Below are 15,254 nucleotides of genomic sequence, written 5' to 3' on the forward strand. Positions count from 1 at the left end.
ATTTTACAACCCATAGCAACCTAGCTCAGTGGCTCCATCTCAGTCATTCTCAAGTTTCAACGACGGACACATTGTTTTCCTTGTGAAAAGCACAAAAAAATTAGCACAGCACAAATGTCTCTGTGTGTGTGTGTTGTGTGTGTGTGTGTGTGTGTGATAGAGATTCAAAATTGTAGTGAAGTACATATGACGTGCACAGCTGACGAAGGACCTCTGTGTATTTCACTACAATTACCCCCTTACTCTTGAGATAGATAGATAGATAGATAGATAGATAGATAGATAGATAGATAGATAGTGTATGTTCAGTGTATGTGGGTCTTGAAGTCTTGAATAATGCATACAGACTAGTAGATGGTCTTATGTAAATACTGTTATAAAATCTGCTTCCATTTTTGAGCATTATTAGTCAGATGCTTGTGTGTGTTTGAGATAGAGAGAGGGAGGGAGGGTATTTGCCAACCAGTGCTACAAACTAATAATGCTAAAGGAGGACTCCGAGTTTAACAATGGTGAGTATAATTGTGCACAAAACGTCCCCCTTTATACTCCTGCAATTCCATAGCCACCAGCTTCATTGACTATGCATACTGTCTTACAGCACTATTGCTGCCAACAAAAAGCGTTCATAACTTACTGTATGTCCTACCACCAACTGCTACTGGAACATACAGTAGTAGTACCATGATAACAGCAGATTAACTACTTCTGTCATGAAGTTCTACTATGGTCACGAAATATCATTGTTTGTACTGATCTTAAATTAGGCAAAGGGACTTCTATTCATGACAGAACAAATAACTAGATAGAAATAACATTCATTTTGGCATGATTCTTCATCCAGCTGTAGGGATCAAGGCCACACTGGGATTAATGTCCACTTAACATTGTTTCCTAAACTATATTTATTTATATAGCATCAATGCAAGCAGTGCACTAAAACGATTATTTTGAGTGTGGTCATGCTGTTCACAAACATCTTGCTCCTTGCATCAAAGAACACTCCGAAGAAGCTGAGTTTGGGGGGGGGGGTGCAAGGACTTTCTTGTTGTCATGGCAATTGCTTTCCTCTGAGTATTCGAGCACAGAGGCGATCTTCTCTCCTTTGTCGCTACACATTGATTCTCTGAGGAAGATAGTGGGGAAATCTAAACGTAACTATTAGTGCGGCAAACAAAATGTCTCCCCTATCTGCAGTCAGAGATTTACGCGCCACCTACTCACAATCCACTCACACGGCACACCGTAGGGATGTGCAGTCCCGTCGCCTTGGCGACCGGAATACGCGTTCGAAGATGAGATGAAGTCATTGTTACGCTCACGGTTGCTATAGTTACATCCTAGAGAGGGCGCTGCGGAGGGGAGGGGGGACGGTCCACGTATTGTGACGCACGGCGGGGGCGTGGCCCGCGCTGCGCGCTGCGCAAGGCTGTGCTTGTTGTTCCCGCAGAGAGGCGAGAAGATGGCGGCCGTGTCAAGTGGAGGAGCTGCTGGGTCCGCCGCGGCCGGGATTACGCACCCTGCCCGACCGGCCGCGGGCATTGGCGCCCAGAACAGAGCACAAACATCCTCCGGGATCGACCACCAACGGCCTGGCCAGCCGGCGGGGCGCCTCGCTAACCCGGGCCACTCTCCGGCCAGCAGGCCGGCCCGAGTGGGCTACTACGAGATCGAGCGGACCATCGGCAAGGGGAATTTCGCCGTGGTGAAACTGGCCACGCACCTGGTCACGAAGGCGAAGGTGAGATTAGTGTGTCCGCGGTGTTCGGGGGCGACGTTTTAAAGTTGTCAACGTCCCAGTCGGTGTGTGTTTATTTATTTATTTGCTGCAGTCGTATCGCCATCGCTGTGAAGGCGCTCTCCTTCCAGCTGGTCCTCGGTCGAGACGGGGCCTTCTGGCGGTGTTGTGTAGCTCGCTAGCTGGCTGGCTAACGGGCTCGCGACAGGGGGTTAGCCGGCAAGCTAACGGGCTAACGGGCTCGCGACAGGGGGGTTAGCCGGCTAGCTAACTGGCTAACGGGCTCGCGACAGGGGGGTTAGCCGGCTTGCTAACCGGCTCGCGACAGGGGGGTTAGCCAGCTAGCTAACGGGCTAACCGTGCTGAGGCTTTTTCGGACTTGACTGCTGTGGAGTTTTCCAGCTTCAAATAATAATTTATATTCTCCCGTGTGTAAAAGTGAATGACACAAAGATACCGTCGTATGGTGAAACTGCCGAAAAATAAGGTGTTGAGCCACTTAGTGTAACCAGCAGACGTGAACGAACCGACTCTTGTGTAGCCAGAGTACCGCCACGGCTCCCCGGACCTGTAGATGCGCCCGGAGCTCGTTGGCCGTGTGAGGACCGGGGGGGGGAGCTGAGGAGAGGCCGAGGTTACATTAGACGTGACATAACGGGAGGTTAAGTGGGTTAAGTGTCTACATATGGTCAACCTACCGGCGGGTGAAGAGTACGGCTAGATAAGTTCCAGTTTCTGAAGTATTTAGGGTAGTTAGAAGCCCTAACCTCTCCAGCCGCGCTTGTCAGAGAGTAACTCTGCTTCTACCCGCTTGGATAACCAACCGTACTATCGATTTAAGGCAGGTGTTGAGGCTGCTGGACGTTGGTGTCGAACCACCGGCCCGTTTTGATGTGTGAGTGGTGGAAGGGTTTGCTTGTCTCAGCACTCTACCCTTTGGTTGGGGCAGTTTTGCTGCGTGAGGGTTTTATTTCTGGGGGCGGAGGGGGGCCACCGTGGTAATGTAGGTATTGGAAAGACTCCACCATGCTCCCTGCATCTGTTTTGACCAGTGTTGTGTGGTGTCCCTTTGATTGTGTAGAGAATCAAAGAGTATTCCCGTGTGTTGGTATATGTCATTGAGAATCCTTACTGTGCGTATGTTTTTTTTTTTTTTTGCATAGTGTGGGCGTCTTGTAGGCTGATGGCACAATTCATACTCTGGTTAGATCGAGTCTATTGGTGCTTGAGTCCTGGGCCTGCTACGGTATCTGGAGATCATAGTGTGAAATCGACTAGACCACAAATGAGTTTCCCCTCGACGTTTTACTACCCCGGCGAGTGTCAAAACGAAGCCGCAGTGCATAACGAGATGACATCGAGATAATGCAAGTTGTCCCATTCGCACGGGCATCACCAAAGATCGAAAGATGATTTAGGTTGCTGAACCAGATTTACCAAGCTGATGAGATCGGGTATAGAGGGAACAACTAACGGTGCGTTTGCTTAGTCTGTTGCACAGGTGTCCAATGTGCTCACTGTCTGGAGAATGGAAGCACCGTGGAGCACCTTGAAATGACTTCAGGCCTTGGATAATGGTCTAGGCTTAATCATGATCTATTAAAATGTCATCTCTGAGATTGGCAGTGTTGATTTGAGGCTGATGTGTGTCTGTAAAGATACGATTTTGAGACTCTTGAGTTTAGCCTATTTTCTGAATTTGATATGTTGTGTACATCAGCTTTGCAGGTTAGCTGTTCTGGACAGTAATTTGGTGGAATCTTGTCGAATAGCTGATATGGAACACTGGGATAGTGTTTTTGGTATTTGGCAAGATAAATGCTCCAAAATTTCATATGGGTTAAAAAAAATATTTACCTGGTATGTAACATGTCAATACAAAATCTATGTAGTGTTATCCAAAGCCTCTTTTCCATTTTCTAGATAGTTTGTGCGACATAAATGTGAGTAATCATGATAGGCCAATACATTGTGTGTGCTGAACCAGTAATCCCAATTTACATTTCTACTGACATGGTGCCATGTGAAGATCAGAGCTGGAACGACACGCCGCCTGCCAACTGAACTCCTATTTAGTCACAGCTGAACTTGACTTGCATGCTATATGCAGACCCACGGAGTTAGTGAAGAACTAGCATTCTATGGCTCTCTAGGGTTGGGGTTAAGGTTAGCGTTAGACCGAGAGCACGCACGAGCTCTGGAGTTCTGCTGCTTTTTTTGCCAGAGTCCAAAGACAAGGGCTAGCATGCTGGGGACAAGGGCTAGCATTCTGATGTGCCCTGGCTAGCTGGGCACTGGCGTTTTGTTTATGCATGATTGCAGAACAGATAAGTATAAGGGCACGTGAGCGTTTTCAAGTGGTCCATCCACTGTCTTCGCAATGTTTTATGAATGATCCTGAGCAAGCAACTATTTTTAATTGATCAATTGCTCACAAAACTCACAATAAAAACATTACTAAGAAATCAACAGATTTGTTCAGCTTACCTTTGTCATCTCTTCAAAATTTTATATTGGTTTGCCTTTTATAGCTCTTTATTATTTGTGCCTGTGCTATTAAACAGTGTTAAATGCAGAATGCAGTCTTGTGTTGTTAGTCAACAGATTTATCCACCTGTTAAAATATGTTGTTAGTTAACAGAGTTGTCCATTTCAAGTAAATTAATTATAGTTAAAATCAATTTAATGTAATTTAAATGTTCATAAGAAGCTCAGTCAAGACCAATACATTACTCAGCGGCTTTTATGTTCTATGCATTATACACTCATGAATATTGTAATTTTACAATAAGTGTGATGCTTACCAATGCTGTGATTTATGTTGGTTAACAGAGAACAAGTGATTTGCAGGCTCTGGCAAATACAAGAGCTCCAACTTCGATAAACATAAACAGTGGGCATAAGAATCATGATTTTCTGACAGCCCTTAAAGCATCACAACTTTACCATGTAAGTTGTTTTTTTGTGCTGCAACACTCACATTTCTAAACGAATTAAGCCCAGATTCAGAAGTGCAACAATTACTGTGACTGTGTTTCACAAACGGGCATTAAATGTGCTCAATAATACTGAAAAATGGCAAACAGTGGTGAAAGAAATATGGTTAGGTACTTCATGCATCACACATGCAAACTCTCATAAAGACATTCATGAAAGCAGGAAGAATTTTATTATCGTTGATGCTATAAAATATCACATTTGCCCTAAACATGGCATGTCTCATTTGAGGTAATAATGCTTTGAGAGAAAGTTTTCACCATCTTGTTTGTCAGAAGCTGCTGATGAACACGGTGAGTTCATCTACTTTCACATGTAACATTCGTTTATTATTGCACTGCATAATTGTCAGTGCTGCAAAGTAAATGTTTCAACTGTCTAGGGGTGGAAATGACAGGTTGTGGGTGAACAACTCATAAGGTGAAAGTTAAGGTATGTGTTATCATCGCACATGACGATATAGGCGGTAAAATTGTGGGATTTTTATTCATCATAAGAAGGGAAGAGAAACATGAGCTGAGTTTTCATTTTTAATTATGATGACAACAAGGTTAAAAGAGATCCACAAACTTCCCTTTAAAGTTGTTACAGCGTGCCCATTAGAGGCACTCTGGGCCTATTAATGTTGTAACAGTGTGTCCTGTCAGAGCCTGCCTGAGCTCATTAATGTTGTAACAGCATGGCCCATCAGAGGCACCCTGGGCTCATTAACGTTGTAACAGTGTAACAGCGTGGCCCATCAGAGACAACCTGGGCTCATTAACGTTGTAACGCCGTAACAGCGTGGCCCATTAGAGACATCCTGGGCTCATTAACGTTGTAACAGTGCGGCCCATCAGAGGCACCCTGGGCTCATTAACATTGTAACAGCGTAACAGTGTGGCCCATCAGAGACAGCCTGGGCTCATTAACATTGTAACAGTGTAACAGCGTGGCCCATCATAGGCACCCTGGGCTCATTAACGTTGTAACAGTGTAACAGCGTGGCCCATCATAGGCACCCTGGGCTCTGCATATGATTAGCTGCTTTTGTGTCTGTTCCAGATGAATAAATGCTCCGATTACATGCCCTTGGTGCTCTGTGTAATGACACCTTATGCAGCAGCCAGTGCTAACCATCATGCCAGCTTGGTCCAGGTTTTCAGTGTAAGCAGACAGAGGTTAAGACAGTCTAGTCATCTTTTCATGGAGCTTCTCTGGAGGATCTAGGACTACATGTGCACATTTTTGGGAGTCACGCTAGTATGAGTTAAGTTTTCCTAATGTCCATTATGCCTCTACACCAATGCAGGCGTCTCATGGATAAGGTGTACAGTTGTATGTTTTAGGTAATTATATATACATAAAATTTCCTCTGAGGGGGAATGAGATGAAGGCCGGAGACCTGGGTCACCTGGGACTTTACAAGTTGAGCAAACAAACAAAAAGAGTCAAAACAATCAGCCTACTCTGTACGGACTTCCCCAATGCAAAGCTGGCAGCGTGTTCCGCGAGCAACACAGAAGACCAACTTTGGTGGAAATGCATAAGGGAGAGTGGGCAGCAGTCCGCCCCCTGGCAAATTCACACGGTGCGCATGCGGTCAGTCACCACCCGAGGGCCGTCTCCACCAGCGTGTCCTTGATGTGTCCGTCTCATCTGTAGGAGACAAAGGGGAAGATCCTCAAAATGGACCTCGGCACCATCCTGGAGTATATGAAAGTACAGACACCATCCACTGCTCTGTTTAAAGTATGAGGAGTCCAGAGGAATTGTTGTAATTGTCCAAAACTCTGGACAGTTGTGGATATTTTTCACGATTTCCTGAGGACGTCATGAATGATGCAGGTGCTCATGTTTTGTTCAGAGACTGGGTTCACTGATCCGTGGGCAGTGTAGGGTTATATTTTATATATACTGGTTACTGGTTACACTTTTTTAAAATGAAGACATAGACGACTATGTACTTGTTAAATGATGGTTTACCATATAAACATGGAGTCAGTATCTGCATTTTGGGTCATCCATCTGCAGTCATTTTGTCACTCTGTTGTGCTCTGGTTAACCGGTCCAACAGTGGATCTTGAGTTTAAAATGTAGCTCTGCTACTGATCAACAGTGTAGTTACACTCTTATGTTAAAATTCACATAGACGCATTATAAATTATCTTGAACTGGGGAGTCCTGAGTCCTGCAGAGAGCTTCACCCAGGAGAGTCCTGGAGTGAGACGAGTCCTGTGGAGTCCTGCAGAGCTGCCTTATCCAATCAGCTGTCAGCAGCTGTAGAGTCATCACTGCTGTGGCTCTGATTGGACATAAGAAGGATCTCAAAGGGTTCGGGTTCTTCTCTGATCCTGAATACAGCTGGAAAATATGCTTATTCATGGATTGAACAGACAAAATATTCTGTGTGATGTATCTTTAATAACCATGGAAACAAAAACAACAACAAATTGTGTGTGTGTGTGTGTGTGTGGAATGTCTCATCCAGATGTAACCAACAATGAATGCATGCTAGGAGGAGCCACATTATGTGCTTCATGGAGTTCATGGGCCTCTGTTAACATTGCTGGTCTAATACATACTTTTACATAGAAGGGGGAGATACTCAACCAGCCCAAGTTGAATCGTTACCACACTGGCTGTTCGTTTAGTCTGTTTCCTTAGATCTGAGGAGCGGTATGGCTGTTATTGGAAGGACTCCTTCAGAAAGCCCCCGAGAGACGGAGAGAGGGGCAGGGGAACCGCCGAGTGTGATACCACTCTGTGATGTTTGTGACGTGGAGTGAAGGTTCATCGAGGGAGATTGCAGCTCTGGACAGAGTTGGGGCAACTGCTGGGGCAACTAACCAAACGGCCCCACGAGCAGCACCACAACTGGAGCAGAACCGCTAGCAGCGCCATGGCACGAGCAGCCCCCAGTCACAGTAACCCAGTTGGGTGTAGGTACACTCACCTGAGCATCTAGAAGTCCTACACACCCTCACAGTCACGGGTATCACTCAGACAGATGAGGGCTGGATAACAGGCAGACGTGCTACGACCTGCCACTGCTGGGATCACACTCACCTCCGCCTGTCTCGCCCCACCATGCTGTCACCTTCTCTCCTCATAAAGTGTAGCTTGAAGCCAGTTAGTTAATAGTAGTGCTGTTAATTGTGGTGCTGCCTGTGTTCTGTTCAGATTTCACTTGGAGGTGTTGCCACGGTGGTTCTCAGCATTGCTTTGCCTGCTTGTCTTTCTCTTTCATTGAAAATCATTTTTTCTTTCTTCTTTCTTTTCCCCTCTTTGTTTGGTTGGTCTATTTGGAATGTCATCTGGGCTCTGCTGTCGGCCTCGCATTGACAGCACGGCTTTCCTAGGGAGTCGTGGACCGTACCATCTCTTTACCTGGGAGGGGTGAGGGGTTTATTCCGACGAATAGCCTTGCAGCCAGTTTAATCTGCAATGAGGTTATAAGTTTTCCCTGGACAACACATGTACCATGGGAAGAGGTCATGGGTGAACTCCAGAGGGGGCCAGCGTGGGTCAGTGATGTGGGTACCCCAGGAAACACGTTTCAGTGCAGAGACTAGGTATCTTCTGCCCATCGCTAGACTTGCTTCCGCAAACTTGTGAAATCCTGTGCTTTGGGATTTTGTAGCTGTACAGATGGAGCTTCTTATCAAGCAGTAAACACAATTACTGATGAGCAACACGTCTGAGTGCACTGATGAACAACGGTTGCATTATAAATCAGTGACCTTTCTTTTTTATTATTATTTTTATTTCTCTGTCTCATAAAGATAACCAGGTATGTCGTTGGCGTGTGGTAGAGATGACCTCTTTGCAGGTCCTTATTTACTCTTTCCATCTCTGTGCTTCTTTCTCTCTTTCACTCAATCACGTGTCTGTGTGTGTGCTAGTGTTGGCGTATCTGTACTGTGGTGTGTGTCTTGTAAACTCCACTTTTTATTAAGGGGCAATAATAAAAGTAGTAATACATTTGTTTATGCAAAACGGTTCTGTGCACGGGCATTGATGACTAATGTGGCTTCAACAAACTCCCGCGGTATTTTTCGGGAACACCTCTGATGTCATGGTGTTCTTTTTCTGTGAGATGCAAGAAATTCCTGGGGATGTCCCAGTATGTTTAGATGTCGCCCACACATACCATCAGGGGTGTGACTGCTAGCGTGTCCAGATGGCCTGTGTGTGTGTGTGTGTGTGTGTGTGTGTGTGCGTACGCATGCGCGCTTGTGTGTGTGTTTACAGGTTTTTCTCCTATACTCTCAAGTAAGTAATTGAGCCTGAATGTCCACATACACCTGTTTCGTTTGGTCTGTCGATATTCGTAGAGGGGCAAACTTAGTTATTGTTGTTCATTGGTGAGGGGGAAAGTGTTTAAGACTCAGCTGAGGACTACAGGCCTAATGTTTGCAGCAGATTACCTTTCTGTTCCAACACCTCACACTCTCCAGCTAAGCTGGTGAACTTGGGTGGGTGTGTGTGTGTGTGTGTGTGCGTGCGCGTGTGTGTTTATGTACGTATGTAGTGCTCCTCATCAGCCGTCAGTACCAGCGGTGCACGTTGTTGTTACGATCCACTCGCCTCCCAGGATCATAATTTGGGCCCATTTACATTGCCAAGAACTTCAATGGAGAGCAGTGAAAGGGATTTCACTTCATGGTGCGTGTGTGAGAGAGAATGTGAATGGTTTTCCAATTGATGTTTGAAGTGATGGTTAAATATAGCACACTTATTTATAACAAATGGATTTGGAAAATGCACTTACTTTCCAAAATATTCTCCTAAACATTGTGACCGTGCGCCGTGGTGCTTAACAGTACGTGAAAAATTGCCATAAATTTGGAAGAACCATGGCTGGCTTCTCCCAGTGCCCCCCCCACCCTTTCACCTCCTGCTCCTCTTCCTACCTCCCTGCCCTCATCCTCCTCTTCCTCCTCCTCTTCCTGTGTGTTGTGCAGAGGCGTCTGCTCTCCTGCACGTTAGTGTGTTCTTCACAATGGACCGGTGTGATGATCCGATGCTGATCTACCTTTGATACTGTGACTTTTTATGTTCTGCTCATGTGAAACTTCCACGAGATGCTGACAATCAGGACGGTGGCTTACAGGACGGGCGTTCTGATGTGCACATTACACTACACGCCTCCATCATGGGGTCTTTCATTTGTGGCACATTTTTAAAATGGTTTGAGTTGTGTAGTGTGAAAGTGATGGCTATGCAGATATTTCTCCCATGAAACTGTAGCACTTTCAGAGGTAATATGACAAATTGTACTACCATGCTTGAAAATTTCTTAATGGAGGTCATTTATTGACACCTTTGTTTAATATTTAAAGTTTAATTGTAACTTTGAAACCTTTAAATCAGTATTGTGTAATGCAGTAAACAGCATGGTGCAGATAGACAAGTCCAGAGACTATTTTGAATCTGGATATTTTCTCGACAGCACATTTCAGCATTTGGAAGAAGGATCACAATACAGGTCGGGATTGTGATTGATGTTCAAAAGATTGTGATATGTTTTTTTTGGAAGATCGCCCACTCCTAGTTTAAATTCCAGCTGTCATTATATGAGCCACAGCATAATGAGTGCATAATTCTCTCTCTCTCTCTCTCACAGGTGGCGATTAAAATAGTGGATAAGACGCAGTTGGACGATGAGAACCTGAAGAAGATTTTTCGTGAGGTTCAGATTATGAAGATGTTACGGCACCCCCACATCATTCGCCTGTACCAGGTCCCGCCTTCACCAAATCCCCAGCCCATTGGTCTCAGTTAGCTGTCAGTTTCTTTGGATCAAGTCAGGGACGCTAGTAAAATGTCTCAAGATGCTATAGGCAGACATGTTGGATTAGATCATCAAGATAAACACAGCCCTAATTTTGACTGTGTGTATGTGTTTGTTGTTTAGGTGATGGAAACAGAAAGGATGATATATTTAGTTACTGAATATGCTAGTGGTGGGGAGATCTTTGGTAAGTGTTGTATTATTGAAAAGCCTCTTGTCTATTGGACTCAAACTACATTGTTGTCTTCCTGTCATTCAGATCACTCTTTGGTTAGCCTACTTTTTAACATAAAAAAAACATTTTCCTTTAGATGGCACTGGGCTGTTTCTGTAACTGTGTGTGTGTGTGTGTGTGTGTGTGTGTGTGTGTGTGTGTGTGTTAGATCATCTGGTGGCTCACGGACGGATGGCAGAGAAAGATGCCCGGCGGAAGTTTAAGCAGATTGTGGCTGCTGTGCATTTCTGCCACTGCAGGAACATCGTCCACCGTGACCTGAAGGCAGAGAACCTGCTGCTAGACCATAACCTCAACATCAAAATCGCAGGTGGGTGCTGGAGGGAGACCGACACGCAGGGAGAGACCGACCGACCGAGACGCGGGGAGAGACCGACCGACCGACCGACACGCAGGGAGAGACCGACCGACCGACACGCGGGGAGAGACCGACCGACAGACTGACCGACAAGCGGGGAGAAACCGACTGACCCACTAGCGGGGAGAAACCGATCCGACCGACAAGCGGGGAGAGACCGACCGACAAGCGGGGAGAGACCAACCGACCGGCACGCGGGGAGGGAGAGACCGACCGGCACGCGGGGAGGAAAGGGAGAGACTGGGGGGTGACACGCGGGGGGGGGGGGGGGGGGGGGGGGGGGCAGAGAGACTGGGGGGGTGACACTCGGGGGGGGGGGGGGGGTAGCAGAGAGACTGGGGGGTGACATGCGGGGGGGGGTGCAGAGAGACTGGGGGGGGACATGCGGGGGGGGGGCAGAGAGACTGAGGGGTGACACGCGGAGGGGAGACTATCTTATCTGAGTGGGTAGAAAATGTTGATTAAAAGCCTGAACACAAAACTAAAGAATTATGGAAACCTGTTTGTTTCTCTCTTTCTCTGTAGATTTTGGCTTTAGTAATATATTCTCTAGGGGTCAGTTGTTAAAGACGTGGTGTGGCAGTCCGCCATACGCAGCTCCAGAACTCTTCGAGGGTAAAGAGTACGATGGACCCAAAGTCGACATATGGGTAACACATGCCCACGCAGCACTCATATGTACACGTGCACACACATATACACACACACACACACACACACACACACACACACACACACACACACACACACACACATTCACTCTCTGGCTCACAAATCAACCTCCATCATCTATATTAATCAGACGTACTTACGCACATGTCCAACAGAAATACTAAGCTGCACATACTGACACCTTAGATATGTAACACCCGCAGACACACCAATGCAGATACATTAACATCTCATATTTAGTTTAACATATACACTATTTTCACTGTTCAGTAAACCACGAGGAACGTATTTGCATGGCACATTGCACTGTGTGTGTGTATGTGTGTGTGTGTGTGTGTGTGCTCGTGCTCGTGCTCGTGCACACAAGTTTGTGTGTGTACATGAGCCTGTGAGTCTGAGTCTGTGAGTGTGTGTGTGTACGCGAGCGAGTCTGTGTGTGAGTTTGAGAATCTGTGTCTGTGTGTGTGTGAGTGACTGTGAGGAGAGACTATAGGAGATAGCTGTACAATCCCTATGCTAGTGAGGCTTAACACTCGACTACTTATTTACACACATCATCTCCAAACACACACACACTTACTTTTCCTGGGATTTACAAACATTCTCGCACCCTTTCTTATCTTTTTACCTCTCTATTAGTCTCATGTTACTGTCACAACCTCAGTCTGTTACTTTTATGTGGTTGAATTTTTAATTTATATATAAATATATATATTTGTCTGTGTGTGCAGAGCTTAGGGGTGGTGTTGTACGTGCTGGTTTGTGGAGCTCTCCCGTTCGATGGGAGCACTTTGCAGAACCTGAGAGCTCGAGTCCTCAGTGGAAAGTTCCGGATCCCCTTCTTCATGTCCACAGGTACCGGTCCAGTCTGACGTAGTTCACATTGGGTGGGGCGAGCTGGGCTGCACCTGCTCCATGGCACACTTCCAGGACTGGCGACACACCTGACATAAAACATTTTACTGATTTACTAGATTAAATATTCTAACATTTTACTCACCTTTTATTTGTTCCAGTTCAGTGTTCTCTCAAAGGTGGTGTGTGTGTATGTGTTTGTTCCAGACTGTGAGTATCTGATCAGGCACATGTTAGTGTTGGAGCCCAGTCGCAGGTTGACCATGGAGCAGATCTGTAAGAATAAGTGGATGAGGCAGGGAGACCCAGACCCTGAGTTTGAAAGGGTGAGATAGAAACACCAACACGCACCCTCCCACACCAACACACACCAACACACACCCCCTCAGCCCTGGTAAAGTAAGCGTCCGATTTCTCTATCTCTTTGGGTAGTTGATTGCGGAGTGTGAACAGGTGAAGACCGAGAGGGAGACCGAGACCATCAATGAGCAGGTCCTCATGGTCATGGTTGATATGGGACTGGACCGAGAGCGCACCCTACAGGTGAGCGTGCCAACCCACACCCTGCCACAAGCTCACCTGCCAAGCACAGACTGCTTATAGCAGGGGTAATCAACTATATTTTACTGCGGGCCAAATTTTGGGGGCGGTGGCGGTGAACGTAACACTCGTGACGGAGTGTTTTTTCAATAGCCCTGAAATAAATGCTCCGGTTTAAAATGAATTCTCTCGTCAAAATTCAGAAACATTTTTAACAATTTATTCTGGGTCCAGATAGGATGGTATTTGAGTCCGTATCCAGTTAATCAGGAATGAGATTGGGTCCGGACAGGACTGCGTTTGGGTCCGGATCCGGACCGTGGTCCGCCTGTTGGTGACCTCTGGGGTTCTTCGGTTCTGGCCACTTTTGGCTCACAGGACCGTCGCTTAGCAGTTAGTGGATCACTCTGTACACAACGTTGGCTCTGTCGGGCATAGCACTGTAGCTGGACGTCCGATGGGTTTCAGAGTGATGCTGCCACATTGTAGTAGTGCTGTGTTCACCACAGATGTGCTGTTGTCTGTAGGGGTGCAGGAAAAAATCGAATCGCGTTTCTTACATTGAACGATTCAGAATCGATTCTCATTTTTAAAAAATCTATTTTTTTTGGGTGCGTGTATGCCTTCTCAGCCACCGTAGTGCTAGGCAAAACAAGGCAACAGCTTTGACTATGTGCAGGCATGCTAGTAAAGCTATAGCGGGTTGTGTAGTGTATGGTATTTGTTGTTGCGCCGCTAAAGTATGAAGTCCAAACGGCTCCGCGGTCTTTGAAAGCAACTATTTGAAACACTTTTGACCATCAACCCGGCCCGGATAAGAATGGGCTTGATCGTTTGCACACGCATAAAGACGCTACAGATGATATTCGAGAGTTACAGTGATTATAACTCCTGGTAAAATAAAGTTAAAATAAAAATAACTTAGTTCATTGAGCACTCTAGTTTTGTCCTAACTAGATATTTAGACATAATACTGCTGTAATACTGCGAAAGTCGTGGCCAGAGGTGAACTTCGTTATAGCCAGTGTGTATTTTATTTAAAATAATTAATACTCTTGAGCCACCTGTGTCTTTGGACATAGATAATGCCGTTTGCTGTGATGGACAATTAAAGTCTAGCTCTTATTTATGCATAGAAACGTAAATCGACAATATAATCTGTAGCGTCTTTATGCGGATAAACGAGGGGAGTCGGAATTCGCCACAACACTTTCGTACATGAAATGCTACAGACACCGTTCAGAAACTGATCAGTTCAGTTAAATGTATTCAGTTTAGTAGATATATGTGGCTTTTAGAAAATACGGTATATATATATTTTTTTTTCATCTGTGAAGTGGAAGTTCTAGCAGCTAACGTAAGCCTATCCATTTTATTAATGTAACAGCACTTTTATTTTTGCAAGCACTTTCATATATTTTTAATTTTTGTGATTTGTTAAGGAAAAACGTGTAATTTTGTTGGATTTACTTTTGTGTGTTACATTATTGCAATATGTTGATAAAACCTTTACAATTATAATATCTTTATAAATGTACTCTGCTTTCATGCCAGCAGACCGGAGTAGCTTGCTTTGAATTGAGAATCGCTTTTGAATAGGAAAATAACCGTTTAATCTAATCGTTGGGATCTGAAAGAATCGGGAAAAAAATCGAATCGTGACCCCAAGAATCGATTCTGAATCGAATCGTGGGATTCCCAAAGATTCGCAGCCCTAGTTTTCTGACTGTTCAACCGCACTAAATAAAGTCAGTAGTGTGTGTTGGTATAAACCTCTCCCCCCCTCCCCTTCTCTCTGACAGTCGCTGCATACAGATTGCATACGATCACTACAACGCAATCTACTGCCTGCTCCTTGATCGACTGAAGAGACACAAAACCCTGCGTGTGACTCCGCCTCCCCCTCGCACTATTGGCTACCCCAATCCTGTGCAGGTGCGATTGGTTCACCAACAGTTAACCCCACCACTTTAGAGGGTGCAGTCCATGTGTGTGTGTGTGTTTTATTTTTTTTGGATCTTCAAATGAATATTCATGAGGCCGACCCTGCTGAGCCTTCAAAGAATAGTTTGATGTGCGCATA

General features: G+C 45.6%; 1 protein-coding gene across 1 annotated transcript in view; it reads left to right on the forward strand.

Annotated features, from left to right (window-relative positions):
* Nucleotides 1-1,404: 1,404 nt before the first annotated feature.
* The window catches only part of sik3 (SIK family kinase 3), a 26,953-nt gene continuing 13,103 nt past the window's right edge, over nucleotides 1,405-15,254 (forward strand). The window contains 10 exon segments of the mRNA XM_076975944.1: nucleotides 1,405-1,741; nucleotides 10,344-10,460; nucleotides 10,635-10,698; nucleotides 10,895-11,056; nucleotides 11,630-11,754; nucleotides 12,508-12,631; nucleotides 12,839-12,957; nucleotides 13,064-13,174; nucleotides 14,974-14,988; nucleotides 14,990-15,140. Coding sequence (XP_076832059.1) covers nucleotides 1,463-1,741; nucleotides 10,344-10,460; nucleotides 10,635-10,698; nucleotides 10,895-11,056; nucleotides 11,630-11,754; nucleotides 12,508-12,631; nucleotides 12,839-12,957; nucleotides 13,064-13,174; nucleotides 14,974-14,988; nucleotides 14,990-15,140 — 1,267 coding nt within the window. The 5' untranslated portion in view covers nucleotides 1,405-1,462.

Source organism: Brachyhypopomus gauderio, chromosome 16, assembly GCF_052324685.1.
Source record: "Brachyhypopomus gauderio isolate BG-103 chromosome 16, BGAUD_0.2, whole genome shotgun sequence".
NCBI classification, from domain to species: domain Eukaryota; kingdom Metazoa; phylum Chordata; class Actinopteri; order Gymnotiformes; family Hypopomidae; genus Brachyhypopomus; species Brachyhypopomus gauderio.